General features: G+C 41.9%; 1 protein-coding gene across 7 annotated transcripts in view; it reads left to right on the top strand.

Moving 5' to 3' along the window:
• The window catches only part of ccser1 (coiled-coil serine-rich protein 1), a 120,691-nt gene that overhangs the window by 27,260 nt on the left and 65,729 nt on the right, over nt 1–27,702 (top strand). For all 7 annotated transcript variants that reach the window (XM_030417431.1, XM_030417432.1, XM_030417434.1 and 4 more), the window contains exons 7-8: nt 13,265–13,439; nt 18,867–18,944. In XM_030417431.1, the coding sequence (XP_030273291.1) occupies nt 13,265–13,439; nt 18,867–18,944 (253 nt within the window). The remainder of the gene's footprint in view (nt 1–13,264; nt 13,440–18,866; nt 18,945–27,702) is intronic.

Genomic DNA, 27,702 nt, shown 5'->3' with positions numbered 1-27,702 from the left:
TGTTGATAGAATGAAAATAGGCCAAAAAATACTTTTTCTTAAACTTTTTTAATTTCTTATCATCCATGTGCTTGTTAGATAAAGCCATCTTTGTCGAGTTAAGCCCATTTCTCCCGTTGCAATACTTGATCTAGATAATATTGCTCATATACCCGTTGTTTGACAATAATACAATAATGAATGCACTCAGTTCCTTTTGGTTGGTGTAAGAGAGGGGGGCTTATTGGGTCGGTGAATACTGAATATTTGTATGTGCGATGTGTCTCAATGCCCGTTTTGTGTTAAGATATCGACTTCTCCCTCGTCTCTCCTATAGAAAAAGACACAGAGGAAATTAAATTTTGACAGTTGGGATATAGCTTGCCTGTTGCTATGGTGACGGCAGTCTGCCTGCTGAGAGTTCCCCTTCCGATCCTCTTTTCCCTTTCCTCTTTTTATTGCTGTTTATTACCATGCAGAAGACAGGTAGTGAGTGCATGCAAACACTCAAGAGGTGTCCTTGTTTGTCAGCGTGGGTTACACACTCACAGTTCCCATGTAGCTGCAGTATATGTACACTTTATGTGGTTAAACGCTCTTGCATTGGTTTTCGAAGGCTTAAAAAAGCAATGTCAACATTGTTGGACAGGTCCCAGTTCTCTACAGTGACAACTTAATTAAGTATGACTTCAGAGTTACTATTGTGTCTCTCATGTTTCCCAAAATGCTGAAGGTGTCTGTCTCGTCAACATCAGTGATTCCCGACCAGGGCTACCTGAGGGGGTCCTTCTGTGTTTGCCAGTGGGTACCTGGAAAGATTGTAGAATAGCTGAACTATTTTGAAAAAACTGAGTTTATGTTTTGTTAAAAAAGTACATCCACACATTGAGGCACCTATAAAAACAAAAGTAGCTGTTACTGCAGCTAAGAATGAGTGAGAAGTAGTGAGCTAGCAGAGGTTATTATATAGCTAAATGTAGTGGATAAACAATTTAAATAATTAGCTAAAAGGAATGGATACGTGTTGAAGTAGAACACTTTAATATAGAATAAAAATGTATTTTTCCTTTTTTTTTTATTTTGTGTCTTTCAGAGTGTAAGGAAATTAAGCAATTGTAACCGCATTAACTCTTGTTAATGAAATGCAGAGTAGACTGCGGTAGGGAGTGTAAGAAAGACAGTTTAGGCATACTTGAATCCATCAGTAGTGAAGCAGCACTGAGCAGCGAAGGCAAGTGAAGAGAAGGTGTTGTGTGATTTGAAATGTGAATCGACCCTCCACTCACAGTCAGTAGATATGTTAGATAGTGATGTACTCTCAGTTGGCCCTCTTGTCTCCCACAGAGACAAATGTAATCTGTGCTTATATAGAATTTACTCATACACATATAAACAGTGGAACATGTTTAATGTTTATATGATTCATCAGCCAGGATTTTGTCTTAATCCCACCTGAATTAATATAGTCAGCAAATATACACACACACACACACAAGTCTCCTCCTACCGTAAGTCGTCTGCACTCACATGCACATTTATAAAAATAGACAAGCATAAAGAATCAAGCTGAGCTGTGGAGTGGAGCTGGGGACAGATAAAATGCACTGCAGCATGATTTTCAGACACACACAGCATACAGTGGGAGTTAAAGGGAACACAGAGTGGATTCCCCCTCCCTCTCTGTGCAGTTTGCTGGTGTATAATGTTGCCAGAGTTGTTAATCCAACACACGGTGACAAACTCGGTCTTTTATCTTGTATTAATCTGCGGTTTTGGACTGCTTCATGGTGTATATTAAAGAAGATTTGTCCTTTTTTTTGTTCCTGACACATTCTCTTTAAGGAGATGGTTTTGTTTTTCTCACAGTCTGTGCCCACAGACTGCTCGTACCAGATCAGCATCATGCTCCCACGAAGTCTCAGAGGAAAAGCGCTGGCTATATGCTCTGACATTTTTAATATTCAGAGCAGCCTAATAGGCTAAACGTGTTGAAAATCCTGTAGCGTGCGTCTGTTGTCATGCTTTAGTGTATTGCTGTTGTTCAGCCTCTAATTTTTATCACTCTGTTGGGTTTATTAAATGTTCAACACAGGGAGACTAATTAGTGTTGGCTTTCAGTTTTCTCCCTCTTGCTTTGAGTGAAAACTTGTGGTTCTGATTTTTAACGCAGAGAAACACATCAGATTGGCAGTAATACATTCCTTTGTTTTGTATTTTTTGTTCTGTCAAGTTGTCTGTTCCAGGAATGAAAGAAATTATTTAAGTGGTCTTCGCTGCCACTGCTCCATATCTGGGTCGAATACATTCATCCACTGACAATGTGACATGCTGTACCTGGAGATGCCAGACAGAGGAGCTGGCTCGATGGATAAACTGAAGTTAAAGCACGCTGTTAAAGTAACCCCACCAAAAAACCCAATAAGTGTTGTTTTTAAATTGCTGTTTGTGTGCAAACAAACAAAACACTGAGGAGGTGTCGTAGGTGTGTTTTGAAACTTTGACAGAGCCCGAGCTGTTTTTTTTCCAGCTAGCTTTACACATGGTACAGTACATTTTGTGGGGAGTACACAATCAAAGCTGTCATTGTAGCACTTTATATGCCTAATACCTAATTAGGCAGCTGGTGTCTTGTTTAGAATAAACAATTCATTTGCATCTTCACATCCTGCTCACCAGTGTCCCTCTATACATGAATATACAGCTTGTTTTCAGTGTTGCTACAGAAATGGCTTGTTGAGGAGCATGCATGCCCTTAATATCCCGGATTAAAAGAAGATTATTCCTGGTTCCTTGGCACTTTTCCCATTTCATTTAATCAGAATTGGAGCTTATGCAGGTGATTATGAACGGGAAATGATATTTGTGTGCACCAACTCAGAAAACATGGATGAACGTATTCTCAATGAGAATATCAAGCGTGAACATTTGACACGGATCTGACCTCAGAGCAGAGTTTGTCATTATAAACACCGGATCACTGTCTTGTAAATCATTTGTGCCTCGCTATGACTCAGTGTGTTGAAGTAACGACTGCTCATCTGTGCCATTATATTTTTTCCACAAGCAACTAATCAAAACTATGACTCATCTAAAACAATATATTTTGGCTGTCTGAAAGGAAAGGCAGCCCCGACAGTGACAAGAGAAGGACAGACACTACATTTGAATTTATGTTGATTCTGTTGTTGTAGACCATATCCTCAGAAAACCTTAGCCACACACTGTGCTTGTCTACTTCCTGAAAACAAGTCCCAGACCAGGAGACTAATGCCAAAGTGTACAGATCTGCCCGTGTTTTCTCCACAAAGCCTACGTTTATAATAAATGGCGATGTAGTGAGAGCTCTGGCTCGCACTGTTCGACAGTTTAATCTTGTCTACTCACAACTGTAATACATATGATCACCTTAAGCTGAGAATACATTACCATATGCTTACCGCAGTGTATAGATTTTCATTGTCTTACTCTAATGTTTCCATTGCAGGGCTCACCTCAGCTTTTTGCACTCTTAGCTTCTCGTAGCTGCAGGGTCAGGTGAAATATAATGAGGCTGAGGTTTACTGACTAAACACAAGCACAACACCATTATGAGGTAATTGAAATTCTGGTCCTTTAGTATCACGGCGTCGGAATAACTAGCGTAAAATGATCATGTCCTTAAGTAATGAATAGAATAGATGAACATTAATGTGCACTCCACACAGTGATTCCCTTTGGGTGGGGAATTTGCATTTTTTAACATGGATTTGTTGATTTGAGTTTGAAAATAAAATAGAAAAAAAAACAAATCCAGCTTCAGTCAACCAGTGGTTGCTTTCGTGATGCACTGTCACCTCTGGCAGTCACGCTTTTTTTTTTTTTAAGTCAATTGTCATTATTGAGGATTACAAACACAAAGATTTGCTGTTGAATAACTGGAATAAACACTAACCTCATTAAAGCAACATAATGTAACTTTTTTTTAAACCTCAAAATAACAGTTTTGATGGTACAGTCTCTTGACTGGTATCTCTGTCACTGCCACTCTGCCCCTGGATAGTCCTTACATAATGACTGTGCTTACATGCAGAAAAATATTCAAGTTTTGCCCTGATTTATAAAAAGACAGTTTTCTTCAGAAACAGCAGCAGTGAATACGTCAAATGAAGTGCTCTAACATGTCCTTCATCACCTCAAAATATGTAAAATGTGGAGCTGCTGGAGCGCTTATGCCATTTTACTTTTGTGTCAAAACAGGATTTATACAAAGTCTTCCAGCTGTACGAACACAGTCCTGAACCACCTTCCTGAACAGTTGATATGGTAAAATAAACAAAGTTGATCTCCAGGTCCTTCATGTGTTCGAACCCGAGAACCTAAAATACGTCAAAGCATATAAAAGGCAGGCAACGTGAAAACATGCAAAGTCATAATGGGGGTGAAATAGTAAGACAGAATATGATCATATATGAAATGATAGAATATTATAGATCAAGGGCCATGACAAATCTAAAAACAATAAAAGTACACAGCCAATGAAACAGCATGAGGAAGACGAGGGCAGGCAGGTAAAGTGAGGTGGTACAGCTGAGAGCCAGGGTTGAATGGGTTTACAGGAAGGTGCAGGACACCCAGGTGAGCAGGTGAAGGCAATGGAGCAGACATCTGCAAGTGAGCCAAGCACTAAATAGCGTCGAACAAAGACATGAAAAAGTCACATCCGAGATCAAAAACGCATGATATGATACTTGAGACAACGCTGGAGATACACTGGTTGAGGATGGAACAATCTGGCACCTGAGCGAAGAGAAGACCAGGCTTATGTGGAGACAGTTGATGAGAAGCTGAATCGCAGGTGCGTCTCTCTGTTGCAGAGACCACGCCCACAAGCACACACACTGGGAGGGAACAGGTGAGGGAAAAGGAGGGGGGGGGGAAACAGGACACGAAAACAAGACACCACAAAACTGACCGAGGAAGCAAGCAGTTACAGCAGTAACAATAATAAGATTAATCAAGTAGAAGACAAAGGTCTTGATCGATGCAACTAACATTAAGTGTGTTGTGCGTGCATTTCTACAAACGCAAACTGATGGCTATGCATGCACCAAGCTGACTGCAAACTGAGGGTGAAAGCCTGTATGTCCAAAGAATGCTCCGAGAACCTGTATAATTGGCAAGTCCCACATGTCTTAATCTTAGGATGCTACATTTTGAAAAAGACCTAATTAGGAACATCCAAACAGAAAATGCTCTTTACATTACCCAAATTAAATTCAATATATGTATATTAGGAATATAAGTAAAGTATTACTAGTGTGCATGTAAATGTAGGCACCGTGAACTGATTTATGGGGGGAGGAACTGTTGGTACTCTGTGAGCTCATTACATGTTTTTTTTGCAAAAAAAGTGGCAATGTTCTACTTCAGTGGAATATCGCTTTAAGGCTTTAATACATGAGAAGATTTTGGGCGATGTGGCTTGGCAGGGTTGTCTGAAATAGGAAATGTAATTTGTCACATGGGACCAGTACTAAATAGATCTCTCTGAGCAACAAGAAGTTTTGCTAGTAATTAGAGTGTTCTGATTACACAGTAACACACAGGTTGCTCCCCCTCAAAAAGCTGGTGCGGTGGCTTCCAGCCTCATTGTGTGGGATTAACATGATGATACTCACAGATGCCAAGGCCATGCAGAAGTGGACTGACTCAGGTGGTCGTGTATACCGGGCCAGAAAGAGAAGAATGGTGCACAGGAAAGCGGAAGGGACAATTAGGTTAATCAGAAATGCTCCCCCTGCCGAATCACATTTGTTTTTATATTCTCCCCCATTCTGTGTCTGAAGACCTGCGCTCACCGTTAGGTTCACTGCCTGGAGCTTGGCGTGTGCTCGCTCTTTTAGTCACAGATGCACTTTATGTCTGAGATGAGTTTAATGGCAGCATTAAACATCCGTAGCCTCAGGTGCTGAATGCAGATGAGCACACTGTGTCTGTCAGATGGAAAGAAGGAGTGACAAATGGGGGCGATCATTCTCCAATCGCCGCCGCATACCGCGCGTTCAAGTGCACGCATGACACGAAGATGTCGGCATGACACGCATGTAAACAGCCACACACACACACACACACACACACACACACACACACACATTGATTTGTCCTCATAAATATATCCCTTTTTGTCGGTAAAGATTTAATGAGGGAAAAGTTGGCACAGGGGACTGACTGCCTTTCTCACCGTGTCTCAGTGTTCAAGTGCCCTTTACTGTTATTATTCATGAGACAATGCAGTCTTTATGTAGCTGATTGACAAGGGTACAGCCCACCCCTTTGCACTGCTGCTAAAGATAATGCTCTTCAATCACACATAATTTATTTGACTAGCAGTCATTATTCCTCACTTCAACTTAACATTATGTAAACCCCGACATCAAAGTGTGCAGATAGAAATGTGTTCCATAGTTGCTGGCTGTGTGTGTGTGTGTGTGTGTGTGTTGTTTATATGTTGTGTGTGTGCACGTATGTGTCAGTGCTGGGAGCCAGCAGCCCAGTAATAAAACACTGTGTGAGGTGGTAAAATAATGAAAGTCATAAAAAGGCAGATAATTGGCTTTTTCAGGTCGGTGAAATGGATCGCTTCTAACTCTGCTGTTGAGAAATGGCTCCTGAGAGGAGAGGGGTGGAGAGGAGGGTGTATGGGAGAGGAACACAACAGAGGACGAACTACACGTTGAAAGTCGAGGAGACGCCGGGAAAAGAGAGGAGACGCGTAAGAGAGATGGAGAATAGAGACTAGAAGAAAGAGCAAAATAAAAATATGAGCACAAGTGAAAGGAAGGAGGCATTTTTCACACTCTTCCCCATTTTACTTTTGTCTTTATTTTGTGCAATTACTCTGAAAAGACTACAGAGAGAGAGAGATCTCTGAAAAAAATGAATAGCACTCCTCTCCATTCATTTAGTTCTAATTAGCTTCTCACTGACATGTTCTCACAGTACCAGTTTCATCCACTAGCTGGTGATATACAGCTTCTATATCGCCTCAAATTAAGACTTTGTCCATCTGTGTCATCTTCTGTTAATGACTCGTATCACGGGGTATGCACACATCTACATACAACCTGTTTAGAGCTGCAGTGTGTGTGTGTGTGTGTGTGTGTGTGTGTGTCCATGTCTGTGTGTATGTGGGAGAGAATGTGCAGGTGGTAAAAAAAAAAAAAAAAGAGAGAAATGGGGTGAGCGTGTCGGTCTATCGGCTCATGACAGTGAAAAGACAGATGACCCTGAGAGGAGGAACGGCCTCCCTGCCTGTATAACATCTATCATCACTGAACAGACTTGTCTTCAGCTGTGTCGTGCACTTTCTTCAGTGTGTATGTGTGTGTGTGTGTAATTGTGTGCATGTGTGTGTGCACGTATGTGGGGTAATTACCTGCAGATGAGACTTTGCTGGAAAAAGACTTTGTCTACTCTGTAACTGCAGTCAAGGATATGTACTCCTCTGACATGCTCAAACACACACACACACACACACACACACACACACGCTCACACACACACACACACACACACACACACACACCCACACACACACACACACACACACACACACACACAGGCATTGAAACAGTCACCCAATTCTGAGTTTTCTTCCTCCCTCAGTGAAACCTTGGTAGCATTCAGTTTAACAGCTATCCTGCTAAATCTTGAAGGGAGATTTTAGGTCCAAAAAATCAAATCGCAAAAAGGCTTTTTTATCTGTGTAAGAAATGGCCCATTGCTGGTAATATTCTCCGAAAAAACAATTCAAACCTTTACTTTGCACATTGACATTCTCCCAATGTTCTCAGTGTTTTGTTCCTGCGAGAACAAGGGGGTAGCATATGATTTCCTTTAAACCACTGTATGGCGTTGAGAGTCACAACATGGTCAATTTTAGGTATTGAAAATTTGAAAAACAACGGAAGGGACATAAACCTTGTCTGTTGTCAAAGTCGAGACTTTTGTGTCCCCATCCATCTTCCTGAACCTTAGATCCTTTGGTTTCTGTGCCCTACATGAACTTGAGACATTAATTCTAAATATTATGAGTATCAGGAAATACAATTCTGTTGCAAAGAAGGACCTTATTAGGTTGGAAGAATGTCTGCCAAATTTGCATATGAGGTTGTCCCCGGTGAAACACTGTGAAGGACAATGTCATTGTTGTCGGGAGGAAGTTTGATACAGTGTTAGCTGGCCAGGTATACAGAGGACACTAAGCCATGAAAATGCAAATAACAACGGCACAACTGAGAGAAACATACTAACATCAGCCCGCATAAAAGAAACACCGCTGACACAAAGGGTCTTGGGTTGGCAGGTTTAATAAGAAAATAATGATCCGAACATGGAGATAATGCCTGTGCGTGAAGAAGCAACAATCTTTTTTTCTTTTTCATTCCTGCTTAACGGCAGCTCTCAGGGGACACACTACTTTTTAAGCTATCTGGTTGGAGGGGGGAGGGGGCTTTTAAAGTGAAACTCTCGCCAAAAAGCAACCGAGGCTTTATCAGTGATTGAAAATTAGCTTGCCCGAAAACGAAACTACGGAAAATCTTAAAAGTGCCTCTTTCCTCGTAATTATGCTTTTACACGAAGGTTTGACTCCTATTCAATCACTAATAAAGCCGCGGTTGCTTTTTGGCGAGAGTTTCGCTTTAAATCCCAATGTTACAATGGTACGGGGTTCAGTAGTCAAAGTCTTATCAGCCATTGGGGATGGATGATGGCATCCATTGCCCAACCTTAGATATTAGTCATAGGAGGAAAGTCCAATCATTTTGCTAGAATACAGGCAAAATAAACTCATCACAAAACTCCATTCCTACCACAAAAGACAACTAAAGGACCCTAGAAATAACTGTAAAAGAAATATTTGTTTTTAAATGTTGCCCACAGTAAAACACAATTATAGCCCTTGGTTGCTCAGTTCAACCAGAAATATTCCACCTCTCGTCTCCTATTGTTTTTGGGGAGGCGAGTGTTGTTTGAACCCTTCTCCCACTCATTTTCCTGTCAGTGGATTTGATGTGCACCACAGAGGTAAAAGAGGAATCCAAACCAAAAACCCTGGTGGAAGCTAGAGAAAGGGCAAGAGCGCGAGGCTCAGAGAGGCACACAGATGTAGCAAAACAAAAACAGAGCTACAAAAAAACAACTTTTGAGAGACAAAAAGACCTTTCTTGTCGCACAACCACCGCGCACCTTGACACAAGCTGTCAGACAGACGGGTGCATGATTGATCACATGTCATTTATTTAAGCTGAATTCATCCCGCCTAGAAAGCAGGGTGGAGTGACGGAGAAACAAATGGAGAAAGTTTACTCTAACCTGAGATGCCAGGCAGGAACAAAAGCTTCGAAACAATACCGTTTAAGGGGGAGAAAAGCACCCGTGGCTGCTTGACAGACGGAGCTCACCTGTCCTCAAAAGACAGCGGGCTTCATCGACATTTGTCTGAGGTGCTAAGCAGAATCCCTGCGGGGACACCTTGGGCTTTGATACCGCATCAGTTTAGTGTAGTGGTTGTCAAAGTGATGGGGGGGTGGGGGTGGGAGAGACAAAGGGGCAAAACGGGAGAGCTGTTGAGACGGAGAACGAGGGCTCGGGCGAAAAGTAGGATGGGGTGGAGAAGGGAAGGGCAGGTGAACAAAGAGAAGTAAGAGAGAGGGGAGATTGCGGAGAACAGCGGAGGGTTGCAGATTGATAATATAGAGTGAGTGTAAAAAGGAGGGGATGGAGAGAGTGTGAACGGATGACAGTGAAATGAAGAAAAGAAGGGCGGGATTGTGAGAGGAGAGCACGAGGGCAAAATGAGCTCGCAGTTCAGTCCAACCTTTTCAGCGAGAAGTCTTCGGAGAGGCTCATGTTGATCGATATTTTAGTGATATGGTCTTGTTTTGCTCACATTTTTTCCTCGAAATTTTGCTGTCTGACTTAATGCTCCCCGCCACTGTTTGCTTGGTGATTTTTCTGTGAGAATGGGATAAAAAGGCATCTAATTTCCTCACACCTCCCCCTCGAAATGGCTATCAGTCAAAGCGAACACGGCTCTCTTGATGATAAAGAGCCCCTCGTTTCAGCGGCCGCGTCGCCCCCTCTCTCCACCGCCGTCTCTCCCTCTCCTCCTTTTCTTGATATGCAGACTGCGAACTGGCTGGTTGTCTTTGCGGTTTTTCAGACAGGAGGTTGGTATTTCTCAGCTCACCTTTTGAAAATGTCATAAAGAAGGTGAGATACACAGTCCCCCTTTACGCACTTCTGTCAGAATATCACAGCTTGGCAGAGAAATGTGTGTGTTGTAGTACAGGAATTTTAATACACATGAGGAATCTATTGGTTAATTTTGGTCGTCCTTCCAGTTTCTCATTGGCTCTCGAGGGTTGCTCATTGCTTTTGCATTACACTGACAGCATTATTCTATTACTGCAGTCACTTGAATAATCAGTAGTACTTGGATTACACAAGATACAGTTGTAGATTTTCTATTTGCACTGTAGTTTATATCATGCTGCTTTGCTTCAACAGTATTCCGTCTGGGTAATTCGGAGAAGGGCTTCAAAACCAATTTTGAGTCAATGTGACCAAATCAAAAGCTACATTTAATCATTGGGTGCTTGCGAAGAAGAAATACAATCTATTCATTGCTGAAAGTTTTGCTCTTCTGGAGCACAGTGGCCTTGGTGCCGAAGATTCAACGGGCTGTTTCTGTGTTCCTGTGTTTTGACATTTGGAAAAATCCCTTTGGGTCAAGCATGGGGTCATCCTCACGTTTGTATTGATTGAAAACCTGACATTAATTGATTTTTAATTCTTGTTAATGGAAAAAAATTCCCATTGTACCTTGTAAAGGTTGAATTGTCAGCATTAACATAACTGAGTTTCAAGGTTATTTTACCTGTCGATTACACCGATCAGCCACAACATTAAAGTCACCTCCTTAATACCGTGTAGCTTCCCCTTATGCTTCTAAAAACGCCTCTGACCAGTCAGGGCAAGCACACGGGACCTCTGAGGGCGTCCTCTGGTTTCTGGCACCAGGATGTTGGTGGGCGGATCTTTTGGGTCCTGTGTGTTGCAAGGTAGAGCCTCCATGAACTGGACTTGTTCCAACATGTTCCGCGTGTGCTCAGTCGAATCAGCATCTGTTGAATTTGAAGAATTTGAACTCTTTTTGTTATGTTCCTTGAGCGATTCCTGTGGCGGGGTGCTTTGTCCTGCTAGGAGCCCAAAAGCCTCAATATGTCAGCCGTCTAGCAGTTGCAAGAGGGCCATGCTGTTAATTACAGTTTCCAGGTGATTAGCCAAACTTGTTGTAGAGTTGTGATTAAGCCAGTTTCCTTTGGCGTCTGACAGTTGACATTTTTGCAAATTTTGTAATTGCAATCCTGGCTGCCACGCAGTCTCGTGTTCCTGTCACAGGTCCAGTGCAGTACTGGTGACTTAAGATTTAGAACTATGACGCACAAAACTACCAAGATAACATCTCCTTGACTAGGAATAACTGATGACAACTAAGGGTAAATGTTAATTACAAAATGAGAATGTGGAAAATGAATATGACTTTTCAACACGTATCTTTAACTCCCCTATAAACCACAGCAACAGCTGTACAGCCATGCGATTACATTCATGATTGCACAACGCTATCATGAAGTAAACTGCGTTATTTTCCAAATGTATTTGGCATTTTGTGTGTATGAGTGGCTGGGAGAGACGTGACGGACCAAATTAAAACATTAGTCTCATAAATCTTTTGACACAGTTGAAACTACAACACAGAAGACGCTTCATCTTTGTTTTGAGGCTGATGCCAGGTGGAATATGAAGTAGTCGTACATCCTAAGCAGTTAAAAATGATGCTTCGAGCCAAACCCAACCTCTTAAGCTGACAGAAGAAGTGGAGTGGGCTCCGAGCAATGAATGACTATAGAGATATAGTTTTTATAGATAAGGTCAGCGTTTGTAGTTGTGGCGCCGGAAGGCGAAGAGCGATGAGGACTGCTGCAACATTGATCAAGCCCGACTCTTGTTGAAAGTTTCTCTGTGTATCTGTCCTCTGCCGTGCTAAATGGGTGTTGAAGGTGAGACAAAGAACAGAGGCCATGCACCAGAGACCAAAGACATACAGCTCCAGAGGCCTGTTTACTGTTTAATGGGCTGTGTTCTCAAATGGGACAGTTAATTAAAACAGTGCTGTGGTTGATCTCACCCTGTTGTTTGTGTTTGAATCCAAACCCGCACCACCGCAGACGCGTGCAGAGAAATAGAGTCACAGAGGCTTGCTAATAATCAGGCATTAAACAGTGACTCATGAACTTGTCCTTTTTGGAAAGATTTCAGCTGGGGGAGGTCTGCTGCAGCCAACGCTGAAAGTTAATTAAAAAGGTGTTTCTAAACACACACACAGTCCCACAATCAGCTGCACGCACAAACACCAACACACCACTGTTTCTGCGGGACAGTAATTGTGGTTGCAATGATACAAAAACACATTTAGAATCCTCCAAAAAATCTGAGAAGGATGCAAGCCGGATCACACAGCTGCGACGGACCATAATGAATCAAAGCGCCTGATGATGAAGTATCCTTTTGAGTTGATAATGACAAGACGCAGGATTAGAGGAAGGACTTTGATCTTTGAATGCATTAGTGTGTATGTGTGTCTACACATTTTGTAGGCATTTGTAAGCACTTTTGTTTAGTCTGTTTGAGTGGGAGTGTGTTATCACCTCATGTTGTCAGATTTAAATCATCTTAAAACAGACTTATTACAGAAGTGGATGCTCATTAAAATGAACTCCTTCGGGGCCCCTGTGGAGCAGCTGCTGTGCTCTCTGATCGTTGCAGGTCTTGGTCTGCATCCGACCTTTGTTACCCCGTCTACCACCCCCGTAGAAACCTCTCTTCTGCGTCTCATTTTCTATTTCTGTCTCGTTTATCTTGCCTTTTATCTACGTTTTTATTTAAAGCCTGTAGGAGAAGGATTTCTTCACCGTGTTGCATCTAATTTTCACATATTACAGTTCCGCATGCTGACGAATTACTGTTTAGATCATTTTTGGGCGTTCTGGGAACTATTGGGATGTTCAGAAGTAGCTGATATATTATTGTTTAATATAGCATTAAGACCCAAGGCGGCGAGCCTTTGAATGACTCCACTTGTCGCCCGTTGAGAGCAGATGAAGACAGGTCAATGATCAGGTTTTCACACTGACTCACGCTAACATGAAATCTCTTTATTGCTCTCCCTCTCCTCCAGGGAGCCTAGCCGCCCGACCAGCCTGCTGCCTGCTGACTGGAGCTCGGGGCTGGGTTTGGCGAGGGAAGACGAGCCCTTGCCGCCGGGGCTGGAAACCCTTCCACTCAGGCTGATGCAGCAGGACTGCACTGCTGTCAAAACCCTGCTTTTAAGGCTGAGACGGACGCTGCAGGAGGTGGGATATGCACGCACAGACACAAGCAAGACTCTTCTTAACATCAGTTCATAGAGATCAACTAAAAGCACATCCCAGAACACTATTCTGTTAAGCGGGCCATAGTGGATTTGGCTGCATTGAACAGAAAAACAACACAATGTTGGTACCACGCTGACAGACCCTGATCTGATGAAATTATACGTACATCACATTGTTTTCAACCAGGGTTAGCACATAATATGAAGCCAAAGGCATTTGAAACCAGAACATTACAGAACTTCACTGACAGATCATTCACTCCTGTTTTAATCACTTCTGTTTCAGCTGCATGAAATCTTCTCAAAGTAGCTGCTTTTTTTCCACCGTTGAAAGGTCTCTGTAATCACTTTGTGTTGTTAATTTAATCAGATTCCACATTTTGAAAAGGAAACTAGACGCCTTATTTGAGTGTTTGCCCTTCATATACACACACTCCAGACATTTATCCTCCTGTTTCCGAGTATCACTCTGCTCTTTAAATGCTTTAGCCGCCTCGCAGCTAGTTTACCTCAGGCTATGAGGCCATCTCAGTGTGAAAGTCGGGAAACCAGTAAAAATTACCTCTGCACCATTATAGACGTGATTAGCTGTAATAGTCACTTAGCAAAGCACTGACACGTTGCAACAGCTTCGCAATGTTTAACTGTTAAAACCAGGGAACCATATTGATGGCCGCCGTGCTCACTCATGCTATCGTTTTAACTGTGAGATTGCCTCACATCAGAATGTAAATAGAACTTAATAATAATTTTCAAGCTTTTAAACTTGGAGTACATTTCCATTTTTATCATTTACTGGGATTTTTTTTCACACGCTTTATTTGGGGTAATTGCAGAGAGCTTGACTTGGAGCCGATCCTCAGTCACAATGACAAATTATACAATCAACAGCTGAATGTAAATTCCAGTTTTACTGAGAACACAGTCCACGCAAGGCCACAATGATGATTACACTGTTTTGGAAAAATGCCTGCCGCCTAAATAATTGTTCAAAGTTTTTTATAGTTGTTTTATCTGCTTCAATAGAACCGGTTATTTGGAGGCTGGTGTTCGGCGGTGCTTAATACATTGTGCATGTTTCGTTTCGGAATGAAAGTGCTCATATTTTCACTCACACACTTTGTCCCAATGTTTTATGAGTGTGTGTGTGTGACACATTTGCATACCAAAGAGAGATGTTAGTAAGACCACAAGCTCTGGAAGTTGAGCTGAAAAGACATCCATTAGCGATGTCTGGCTGCTGTTTTTCTTGGAATCTACATGGGTGACCGACCAAATACAGCAATATTATACAGACCCAAACTCACAAATACAAATACACAAAAAGGCCTATAAAGGGGTGACCAGACCTTCTCTAACACCCCACCATTAGTACCTCTAAACTAAGATCAAAGCTAGTGGTGAATTACAGCCCACAGAGGCATGCGTACGGCTGTCTCACATTCTCTTTACTGTTCATTTCTCTGTTTTTCGTCTACCAGGACCACTGTGAGAGAGACATGAGACATGAAAATGATAATTACTGTAGAGAGACATAAACTACAGTGGTAATGGAGAGACTAAAGGGAGTGCAAGGGAGAGAGTACACAGCAGCAGAACATGAATATGAAAGAGGAGATACTTTGCCCTCTTTGCTTGCTCTGTTGTGTCATTAACTTGCAAATTTTGTTACCTTCCATCAGTGTATGTAATCCATTCTGCAGCAAGGGGAGGGTGACTCGGCATGTCTGGATGCTTTGCATATTATTTGCTTGACCTTCTGGTATTGAGCCCCAATCTTCCTTTCTTTTCTTTTGTTTACCTTAACTTAAAGGCCCCGAGTTCACCTTACTTCCCGTCTCTTTAATGTCAGTCAAAACTCTGTTCGGCTTTATGTGTCACACATAAAGCAGCCCGGTTCCAATCCTGTCATCCTCAAAACAACTAAAAAGGATGGGAGAGGCTTTCAAAGAGGCACAAATTACCATAAATGACTCATGCGGTGTAATCTAATATTTTTTAAGCCAGGCGCTCAAGTCCAGAAGTCCAATATTTATCTCATTATCTCCTAGATTTTCTGCATTTGTTCTACTCTATGCCAACAGCTGCAGTAAACACTGTGGAGGCACTCTAAAAATACAATTTGAAAGCCGTTTGTATGGTATCATGCACAACCTAATAACATAGCAAAAACACAAGTTGCCAAGTTGAATTTTGTGTGATACCAAATAAAGTGGCGTTGCACTCTGTTAAGGTTTTTGACAAATGCCATAACATAGGTCAATAATTATGTAAGGTATGTTTTACCTGTATTGCTAGAGTAAGTGCAGCTGCTGCTAACTTTAGCGGCAGTTAGCTAGTTAGCTCAGTTTACAGTGCAGCTAGCAGTCTGGACTTGGAGTTCGGAGCACCGAGGGAGTTTTGGTATTTACACTATTAGCACAGGCGCTTTAGACTAAGACTGGTCAGGGCTAGCTTGTTAGCATGTTGACTTCAGTATATATAGTATCTATGCCACACAATACATGGACGTCATAATGTCAGAATTACATTTTAAACGTGTTCAGCTTAAATTCTCACAAATTGCCCCTTTAAGCTAGACTGTGCGCTGGACTTTCACATTTATTTATTTTTTAGAAAAGTCTTGTTTTCAACTGAGACAGCAAAAGAGAGAACAACTTAAAAAAAAACAGGAGGCATTTCTGCTATTTTTAAATATTGACAGCTGGAGACAGACAGCAAAAGGTAGAGGTGAGAGAGGGTTGACATGCTGTTAAGGGCCCGGGCTGGTTTTGAACCCTTGCCACTTCGCTCAGGACTACCGGGCCACACCAGAGAATGTTGTTCTGGTTTAACACATATGCTGAGTTCAGTTATGTTTTATGGGTAAAGATGTCAAATGTAAGTTGTCAGTGAGAAGACCTGGAGTCTGTGAATGAAATGATAAATTGCAAGTTTGCTGTGAAAGGATTCAGGAAAGGGGAGCTCGGGTTAACATGCTGATGGCAAACTGCAACATCCGAAAGTTTATGTCCGACTTTGACACATTTCTCTCCCTGGTTTCACATCATCTCTCTGTACTGTCTGTAGTAAAGGCTTATAAATGACATAAACACGTTTCTCCTACACACAGCACAGAACAATGCATATCGTGATATGCATGACCTGACCAGATAATTCATCACACTTTTATAACTTCCTGTGTTTTCCGTGTGTCATATTTGTCAAATGACTATGTTTACAGCAGAGAGACTCCATCCATCCTTGATTTTATCTCTCTTTCAGCATTTTATCCTGTCGGTTGCACGGAGGAACATTTCCAAAATACCACTGTCCGTGTGTGCATTAATGTTGCAACACACAATGATCCCCATTTGTCAGCGTCAGCCATGGATTCGAGCAAAACAGTGGCGGCCCCATTTGTTACAGAATACACTCTGTGCAGCAAATTCCTCACATGCACCACCAGGCCCAGTTAGCTTGTGCCTCTGCAGCCTCTCTGTCCATCTCAGTGACTCTTACCCTCAGGCTGCTGCTTGACTTGTGGCAGCAGCTTATTGTTGCTGCCCCCATAAAGTCTTTTCAGCAGCGTAGTGTTGTTACTACAAATGCTGTGGATATAAAATATGTATTTGAGAATGCTATTATGTATTACTGTTACAACACTTTTTGTCAAGGGTTAGGATTTGCGGCAGGATTGTAATACAGCTGGCTACCACGATATCCATCAATATAAGCCCAAGTTTTTATGAACTCTGACGACTAAGTTTTGTATTTTTGCAATATAAGTTTAACCCCGAGACCTCCCGAAGCTCGGGTTTGGAAACAAAGAAAAACTCAGCAATATCCGAGCAGAGTTAGTATTTTAATTTCAAAGAATATATTGCATGGCGGCATGTCGCTAATGGTTCTGCTTCCTGATAAAAAGCCAAATGTCATTGGGAGAGAGTGGGCATGAATGCACCTTGAGTTATTTGAAGGTTTTCATTTCTTGATTAAACTGATGTGTGAATGTGATTAAAGGGGTGTATCAAACTACAAAACCTGCCTCCCTTTCTTAGGCCATTCATCATCTTTCGACATTTAGCTTCTGGGTAGTGCAAGTCATTAAATCCAGAGCTCCCAGGCAGCTTTCTCCATTCTTAAATCCGAAAGGCTTTTTACTGATCCACATCTAATTGTGGGGACAGTTGTGTGTTAAGGCCTGTGGGACAGGGGTGACCTTAAAGAGACTGTGTATGTGTGAGAGCGAAACGGGGGAGGGAGAGTGTTTGGGTGTCTGTGAGTGTGCGCCTGTCTCTCCACATAGGGAAAGGCATTGATCACAGATGACACATTGAGGGCCTGACGCCACAGCACACCTATAATTCTGATAGGGAGGTATGCTTCTTTAAAAGGTCAGCCAAACCAATAAACCGTCAAGTTTATGCTGCGCAAAGATTCGGGCCCATGATGTTTCTCAGGGTTACCTTCAGAGTATTGACAGGAGGCCAAAAAATATTCACAAACAGTCGGGAGTTTAGCCTAGAAAAGCACCTTTTTAGGATGTCTTGATTGTGTGTATGGTCATCGCTCTCACACAACAGAACGGTTGCCTTGCATGTAAATCTGCAAGAGGGCAGCAGATGGTAAGAAATCGCCCCTATCAGAAAACCAAGTATTTGGAACATGCCAGTTAGCATCCTGTGTGTACTGTCATGTCCTTACCTTGAATTAGCACTCCCGACTAAAGACACGACTTTATCTTCTACTTTCCCATCCGTCCTATCTTAAGTTGACAATTAGACCAGCGTCTGCCCATATTTAAGGAGTGTGTGCGTGAGACGGCATGTGCACCTTATGTCACATGAATGTATGCACTGTCCAGCGCGAGCGTGTTGGCGCATATTTTTGAGTCCCCCTCCAGCTGACCCGGCTCTCTGCCGGCTAAACACGTGTGTCGAGTCCAAAATGTGTCCGATCACAGCTGGCTTTAGAAAACACAGAGATTACATAAGAAACTGTCTAAAAAAAAAAAAGTTACAAAATGGAGTTGTGTTCCTACAGCCAAATATTCTGAAACCAATTATCTTGCATTTTTGTGAGGACAAACCTACAGTATATTAATAGACAAGATGTAATCTTGCCTTGCAGAGGATGCTGCAGCTTAAATGAGCACCAATCTCCAAAAAAAACCCCGGTCTTTTATACCTCCCTCTATTTTCCTGTTAAATGAACGGCCAGACTTTTAATGTTTTTGCCAATACTGCTTAACACCTAAATGAAATTGCAAGAATTAAAAGGTGAAATAGTTGCAGATGCCTTTATTTTTATTAAGTGAGACTGATGCTGTAAAAATCATTCTGTGCACACTAGGAGCTTATCAGCGGCACTTATCACGAACCTCAGCGGGATGTTATTTTCTTATTCATGTTTTTGTCTTTTGCAGAGCACAGAGACGAGTCCTGCCAGCAGCCTCCAGTCTCTACCCATCAGCCCTTGCAGTGAAAAGTCCAATCCTTTTAAGGTAAACTAAAATGAACCGTTTTATTTTGCTTTACTGAATCTGTTTGTTTGTGTTTAAGACAACAAAAGAGAGATGTGCACTGAATGCTCAGTTAGTGGCTTTGACCAGCTTTTGAGCAATTGTCATTGCCATCTGTCAATAAGTTTCTCTCAAATCTCTCGAGTAGCAGAGTTTTAGTCCCCTGAATGGTTTTACGATTGTGCTGAATTTCTGCCAGACTGTTTGTCTCTTGACAAGTAGTTTGATGGGCATCACAACACCCAATTAATTATCTGACTGATCAATGATCCAGCTCACGGGCGATTGGATGGAAATCTGGCAGGTCGGAGTTTTTGATCAGATGTCCTGCAGCTTGAGCAGTTACGCGGGTGCCATCAAAAGATCTGCCATAAACTCGTCTTGTTTTGTTGCAACTGCGCTGGTATCTTAAATGTTCCGCTAAAACTGTAGCCTCGAGAATATTGTGACATAAAACTGAACCTCGCTGTGGAACACACAGACCATATTGTCTGCATCTTTCAGCCATCTGTGGCTCTATATTTATTTATTTTTTTGTCTGACTTCCCATTCATAGTAGAATTGGACTGAAGAATGCCGCCTTTCTCTCTTTTTTTCAACATTATTGTTACGTTTGAAACAACTTTTATCAATGGACAAAACTGACGGTGGGGTTCGGTGTTTACATTCAGTGTGAGCAGCCAAGTCGTGCTAGGTCGATCGATCCGAACAGAAAAGGTTGGAGGTTCTTGCTGTGCAGAACGTACATTAAAGATCATTAAAAAGCAGACCGTGTCTGCCTGCCTTAAAGCATTACAGCGAAAATGTAGTTTACGATCATTTTTATACACAAAGAGTGTATAAGATTTACGTAGCTCTGTTGTGCTTTTGGGTAGCTACAACAAACCAAACACCAGGTACTATTTACTCATACAACCCTCAACTACGCCGAGCCAGCCAGTTCAATTAAAAGAACACAGAGGCCTGTCTGTGATCAAAAATATAAAACTGAGTCCTCCTTTGATCTGTGTGTCTCCTTCAGTTTCACCCTTATCAGAACAATTAACAGCCACTTTTTTTATTCCGCGGCAGCTCTCAATGAATCGTAAAGAGATCAAAAAGGAAGAAAGAAAGCAGAGCAGCGAGGCAGGGCTGGGGGACAAGGAGTGGGAAACACAAAGACAAGAGTAGCGAAAAAAGAGTGATAAAAAGCACGAGAGGGGAGGAATAATTGAATGAGAGATGGGCAAAGTGCTTTGCTTGCCATGACAGGCCCCAGACCCCCTCTGTCAACCTAGTCCATCAGAGCCCTCTACGATCTAGATGAGATTTATTAATCTCTGCAGGGAGTGTGTGTGTCCTCAAGTGTGTATGTGCGTGTGCGCCGGAGCAGGGTTTAAATTTACCAGGGGAGGGCTTTTGTCAGGCTTCTCTCTGGGATTTAGTTGGGTGACAGCAGAGTTCTTGTTAGACTGTTGGAGGAGAGAGGAGCAGAAGGGATGAGAATCCTCAACTCTCTAGCACTATTTTAAATCCTATGCTGGTGTCTTATTGATCTGCATTGTATTGAGTGTGAGTCAACAAATATGTTGCATAGTTGTTTACTGAGTTTGCTAAGTGTGTGAGTGTGTGGTTGTACGTGTTTTCACCTGCCTAATCTCAAGAATGAATGTTGGTCATTTCTGTTTCTGCAGATCAGTGATATGTTGTTTAAATGTTGCTTCAGGTCTCCTCATGTTGCAAATTCATGATGGTGACAATGCCGTGCTCGTGGTCTGTTAAGGTTTCGGCAAAAATCCCACTTATTTAAGGTTAGGAAAAGATGATGTTTTGGCTTACCAGGTTTTGTTGGCACAAACATGCCTGGAAATTGTCCCAGACTCCGTCAGAAATATCCAGTTTTGTTGGCACTACCGCGGCTGGGTAATGTGTCGGCGTCTTGTCAAAAGTATCCGGTTCTGTTGCCACAAATACAGGTGAAAATTTACCCAGCGTTTCATCGAAAAATATCCAGTTTTGTTGGCACTACCGCGGCTGGGTAATGTGTCGGCGTCTTGTCAAAAGTATCCGGTTCTGTTGCCACAAATACAGGTGAAAATTTACCCAGCGTTTCATCGAAAAATATCCAGTTTTGTTGGCACTAACGCGGCTGGGTAACAGGTTGACTTCTTGTCGGAAAGAAATCTGGTTCTGTTGCCACAAATCCAGTTGGAAATTGTCCCAGCGTTTCGTTAATAATATCCCGTTTTGTTGGCACTAACACGGCTGGGTAGCGTGTTGACATCTTTCGTCCAAAGTATCTGGTTTTGATGCCACAAACATGGCTGCAAATCCCGCTGCTCCCTAAAATTATTCAGTAGTTAAAACAATTGCAAATTTCTAGACCCCCCTCGGAAAGTGTTCACTCAATTTGCAGCCATCCTACCTGTCAATCTGCCACTATCTCCTCTTCCTCTTCATATGAAAGCTCATATGTATGATATTTGAACGTGATAAGACATGTACAGTGGAAATATTGACCAGACCTCTATGAAATGTGCCCATTTAATGCGTCTGTGGTTTGCAGGAATGTACAATGCCAACATTTATTCTGGTGACTTGGCTGTTTTTTTTCTATCACGGGGCAAGAAAACAGTAGGTTTTTTTGTCGGTGCAATTTGTCACAGTGTCTTAGTTTGGGTGCATTTATCTGTGTTTTTGTGTGTGTGTGAGAGAAAGAGAGAGGAGAGTGTTTGTGTGAGTGTGTGCCCTCTTTATTGACCTACATGGAGTATCAGCGGCAGCTGGATGATAAGGAAAAATTAAAAATGTGGGGTGGGACACAGCATGATGAAGACAGCAGCTCTGGCTCAAACTCTCCCAGGAAGAAGTGCATGGATGGACAGATGGGGAACTGGGTGGACAACTGGGAGAGAGGGATCAGGAAGGGCTGGAATAACTGAGGGCAGATGTCTGATTAAACAGTCCAAACCGCAATTAAGGAGACTTGACCTTTAACCTTTAAATGATGTAATATTGACGGCAAAGATGTAATAATCAATTCATACCGATGCATCTGAAGGTTTAATTTTTCCTGTCTGTTGATTGAGCTCACAGCGATGTAATTCTTGTGCGGATCCATTACCATTTTTTCTATTGATATTTGTTGTACAAGATATTGCAGTCATGCATGGACGTCGATTATTGACACATTATTATCACAATTTTTCCACATATCACAATCTATTCAGTGAAACTTGGTTGGGGTGGGAGGAAATGTGAAAATTCCCTTTTTCCTTTTTCATGTCATTGTCAAATATAACAAAGCTACACAACAGATGATTAAAGTATTTGCATGCCAAACTTTTATCGAAGAACAAGCACCAGCTGGCCTCCAAGTGTCGAGAAAATCTGGACAAAATCGTTGCTTAAAAGCAGTGATTGAAAGAAGCAGATCTCAAGGCGTTTCGGTCCGATTGTCATTTGTAAGAAACAAACTTCTGCAGGAGAACTGTTTAATTTTCCGATTGGCAATTCATTCTGATTGTCCCGAAACTCTCCTCAACTAGAAGTTGAAGTTAGAACCCAGAAGTGGACTGTGGCCTTCTCAAGGAGAGAGAGAGAAAGAGAGAGGGAGAGAGTGGCAGCGGTATAGAGATGGATATAAACGGCAGCAAGAAAGCAGCAAGAGTTGGAGGAATTGAGGTTAGGCAGGAGATGGAAACAGGTAGAGGAATAAGAGAGGTGTGTGTGTTTCTGTGTACATATATAGAGAAGAATGAGTAAGAAGGTAGGAGGCAAAGGCTAACCTTCTGACAGAGCTGGAGGCAGGGAAAAGAAACAACCTAAAGATGGAGAGGCCATATTGCATGAGGAGAAGCGGAGAATGAGGAAATAGTTGCAATGCTGAGAATAGGATATTGTTCTACTTGACTGTAAGATGGATCGGGGAGCGAGGGAATGCAGGGGGAAAGGCTTTAGGGGAAAATGTGGAAACCGGAGTTGATGTGCATTCAGTTTGAGGACATTAAGGTAGATCGCTTGCTAATAGCCGAACTGCAAGAGATGGAGAAGGGAGGGAAGAGTTTGAGGAGGAGGGCGGCAGAGAAAAAGAGCGAGAGGGAGGAGAAGAAGAGAAAGAGTTTGAGGGAGGGGCGAGGAGAAGAGAATTTGTCCTGGCACTCCAGAAAACGACTCTGCGGGTGTAAAAATAATCTACGGTAACCACCTGAGAGGCTGCAGTGTCACAGTGCGCCCTAGTTTAATTTAGACCCGATGCATATGACATGGTTTTTACCAGATTTTGTCCCAGTTAAAGGGTTCTACTGTATTTTAGAAGCGTGAAGTAGAAATCTCGAACTGGAGCTGCAGCCAGAGGTGTGCCAGAGCACCAAAAAAAGTCTAGGACAGCAGGTTTTGTTGTTAAACGTAATTTGCATATGTTCACCTTTGTTTCAGAAGACATTCAGAAGAAAACATTTATCATTTTGTCAGATGTTGCATAATTAGAAATTAATAATGTACAATTTTGACAGCAAATTCTTAATTGCAGACTGTTCTCCAGATTGTAAAAGGGTTAAATGGGTGCAGGAAAACATGTGAAGATGCAAGTTTTAATGGACACACACACACACACACACACTGCAAAACAAAGTAGAAAATGTCGTTTTATATTAAAAAAGAAAAGCACACGGAGCACAAAACTAACCGCTTGTCTCATCTGTCTATCTCACTCACCGTCTTTGTCTTTTTTTAGGCTCTCGCATTCAAGATAACCTTTTACTCCAAACACTGTTTTCTAACTAACAGCCAGGACGTCCAGTGTCTCACACACACTGTCAAAAACTGAAGTGTGTTAATGTGTGAAAGTGAGGGAGAGGTGATCAAAAGAGTATTTCATATTCTGAATTCCACATCTCCTGTGAAGTGTCTGAGTTCTTGAGATAGCATTAAAATCATTAATAGTGAAGTTTGAACAGGCCTTTTACATCTTAAATTATTAATTACAACATCTTAAAATGTGATTCCAGTCTGGGGCTGGTTGCACAAAGACATGCTGGACTGATCCTCTGCATTGCAGGGGGTCTGTGTTCGCTTTTTTTTTCTTCCTTAGAATTCAAATCAGATGCTAAAGAAAACCAAAAAGTGTCAATTTAAGAGACTGCAACAACACCTTAGAAAACTATTTATATGTATATTATTTCCGCTCCCATGAAACACAGTTTTGAATATTCACAGTAAAATGTCTAATTATTCCAGAAGACATACATATTCTTTGATATAAGTGGAGCTGAGCAGCTTAAAAGGCTTGATCAGATGTGCTTTTTTAGATGGATAAAAGTTGTAATTCACTCAGAAGACTCAGGCAATTAATCCCACTTAAAAATACTGTAAGAATTATATCTGAAGTCTGGCTGTTTGTTCGATCTAAGCTGTAGTAAAAGCCTGTCTTTGTACAGCCAGCTCCTGGTCTTCTGATATATCATTTTTTACATCATCACCCATGTGTCTGCCAGTTCCTGTCTCTGCAAAATGAAATACAGTAGAAGTACGGTATTTCACTGCACTTAATTATCATTATTTTTACATCTTTTTGTGTCTGTATTTAATGTCTCAGGGATAATTCCTCATATGAGGCAGCTCGGTGGTTCTCGCTGTATTTTAAGCCACCCAGGCAGGTGACATCTCTCTTCTGTTTCGAACGGCTTAAATTTTACAGAAGCGGTTTGACAGGTTACCTAACTGTTTCTGTGCGAGGTGTCAGCTTTACTGCCTTTTAAGGTGCCTTGGACAGATGGAGTAGCTATAAGAACACATGACTGCTATTCAGCAGACACAACACGTCCTTCAGGTCATAAAGGATGCTCACAGCGTCACAGCTTGTCGTGTACAGCATGTGTCAAGATTCACAGAACTTCCTACTTTCAGAGCTGCTGTCTCATAGCATGCATGGGAGTATGATGGTGATCCGGTCATTAGGCCCTTTTGACGGCTGAGTTAATTCAGATTGACAGGTGATAAAGGTCACAGTGTTTTATTGTACATTCTTGAAGGCATGATACCGGATCTCTAGGTGCAAATGACACATTTTTCATCACCTCCTCCATCTCTCTCTGTTTTTTTTTTTTTTTTTTGCTTTTCTCGCCCTCCTCTGTCTGTCAGTGTGCATAAATAGTACGCAATTAAAGTAATAATTATAGTCCATCAGGCAGATACAGTTGATAAACACAGACAGCAAGCACACAGGAGTAAAGACAGATCTAGACATGAACAAATACTTCATCCCAAAGGTAGGGAACTTAATGCTGGATGAGTGCGAGCAGGTTTGTGTATTTGTCTTTGAGATGCCTTTGTTTTCACAGGCAACTATGAATGTAAAGGGTTCAGTTCTTCACTTGTTCAAGCAGCAAGTTGAGACAATGTAGAACCACCTCAAGAACCTACCTGTTGGATTTAGACTACTATCACTTTTATTCAGCGTGGCTTGAGCAGCTTACATTTTGTATTTTGCAAAGATCGGAAATTGGATTGGATTGTAAAATGCTAAGGATTTGTTACTTTTCGCTTGTTTTTTTTGTGCAAGTTGTAACTCTTCCATTTCTGTTCTACATCGCCTTTTGTCACAATAGTTTCCATCAGCGCTGCACTGAAAATCAAGAAATTTCCCCCCCCCCAAAAAAATCCCTCATTTGCATGCTGACATTTTTCAAACATGGTTAGGACCATCCAAAGCAATTTGCAATTTGGATGCAAGGAACAATTTGTAAGAATTAGGTTAATACACAAAGACGTATGTTTGTAACGCGCATGAAGACGGGCTCAGAAATGGTTATTCCTCCCCGTTCATTCTGTTTAATAGCTCTGCATGGTCTGCGCCTACGGTACATGTGTGGTTTGCTGGTCTATATACCACTAATTGAATGAGTTTTCTTCTGGAGCTTTTAACCAGAATTCCTGGCTGTTACCGAGACAGTAAAACTAAAGGTGATTGAGCATTTAAAAACAGCTGCCCACAACATTGGAACTGCCTCCCTTTGGGCCCACGACCTTTAAATAGCAGCTCAAAGCTCAAAACACCTCCAAGCTTTTTTTTTTTGTGTTGTCATCCTGTTAGAAGAGACGTTTTTGAGTAGGGGTTGTCATGGCCGAATTTGCTGGTACTTTGGCCTAAAATGACACTCCAGGAATGTTTGGTTGTGCTGATTACACCATTTTACACCCCTTCTAGCAAAATTATGGATTGATATTGGGTAGATTGGCCTGAAGATTTAATTGTGTTGTCATTCCTCACGCCCCTTTCCACAGTTTCAAGAAATGGGCAATTTGACAAACAAATGAAAGTGAGATGGTGCTGAAATAATAGCCTCAACCACCCTCACATTTTCTCAAAACTGCATTTCTCAAAAAAGAAGTTAACAAATTGAATAATTTCTTCTAACAAGGGGAATGTAATTCATCTTCATACCCTCTTCAACTCGCCGCTGATTGCAAGCATAGAGTGGCCTCAACCTCTGGACGAAATCACATAAAGTGGATGCACTCCAATGATTTTGATCAGATTTATCCACTCTGAGGCAATTCCAATCACATTAGAAATAAATTCGCATTGGCCCACTTTTCCTCCACAGCCTTTTCCGTTCAATCCAGCCTTGAAGAATTGGTTGGAAAGGCACCTGATGGGTGACTTAATGCACATTGTGGTGCCTTTTTCTTTTCAGCAATACAGTTTCTCATTCAAGTTTCTGACTAGTGAATTCTTTCATCTTTTTCAGGGATTTTTTCCGCAGGATTGTACATTCTGGGGTATTTGAGCCGAGCGACAACGCAGTTCTCTCACAGTTTAGATACCAATCACCTTCGCTGTCTCGCTGTTGAAACTCTTAAGCTCTCGCCTGACCCGTAAACAAACAACGCAAGTCAATAAAGTACATGGATTTAGTCATAAGCCTGTTCTGATCATTATGAACACAACTACTGACACACACACACACACACACACACACACACACGGATGCATTCACACTGTGGTTGTAGCCGGACAGCTCATTTAGAACAGCTTTCAGTCTTATTCGGGTGAGACTAATTTTAGAGGCTAATATTGTAATTGTCACAGCATGTTAGTTTTTCAGACCCATCCAAATCTCATGTTAGTACGTATTGTACCTTCTATGTGTGTGTGTGTGTGTGCGTATTTTCTGAAAAAAACAAAACAAAAACACAATAAAGAAATAGCGGTATCTCCCCTGTAAAGCCAGCCAGGTAAACGAGGTCCACTCTCTTTCAATACCGCTGGGTTTTGTTTGTGATAATTGTTTTCCGTTCTCCCAGTGGGAAAAGGATTTTTCTTTTTATTGCTTGTATCACCGCAGAAGCTCTTAACAAAGCTTTTAGCTTCGTCCACCTTGACCATTATCTTCTACCCATGTTGTAGCCCCCGGACATCAATTACACCTATTAAATGAGGAAGCCAGAAGACAATACCCATCAAAACGTTTTTGAGACACTTTCAGATTTTGAGTATATTGGCCTCTATAAATCCTCAAAATTGTGAAACATGGCCAAGAGCTCTTTAGCTGTCAAGTTAAGATGGGAAGTGTGTATTGGTATAATTGGGAGGAGACCTGACTTTTCCTGGAACACTTCAAGCCACAGAAACGCTCTAGCCGAAGAGTTTGTCTGATGGTCGTGCAGCGGTTTCCCTCCACACCTTTCCATTGTCAAGCCAGGGATTTACAGGTTATCTGCAGATCTTGAAAGGCGTTATTTGTATTGCAGCTTCCCA

The sequence above is a fragment of the Sparus aurata genome, chromosome 5, assembly GCF_900880675.1.
Source record: "Sparus aurata chromosome 5, fSpaAur1.1, whole genome shotgun sequence".
Classification (NCBI taxonomy): domain Eukaryota; kingdom Metazoa; phylum Chordata; class Actinopteri; order Spariformes; family Sparidae; genus Sparus; species Sparus aurata.
This window is presented reverse-complemented; position numbering and strand designations above follow the sequence as displayed.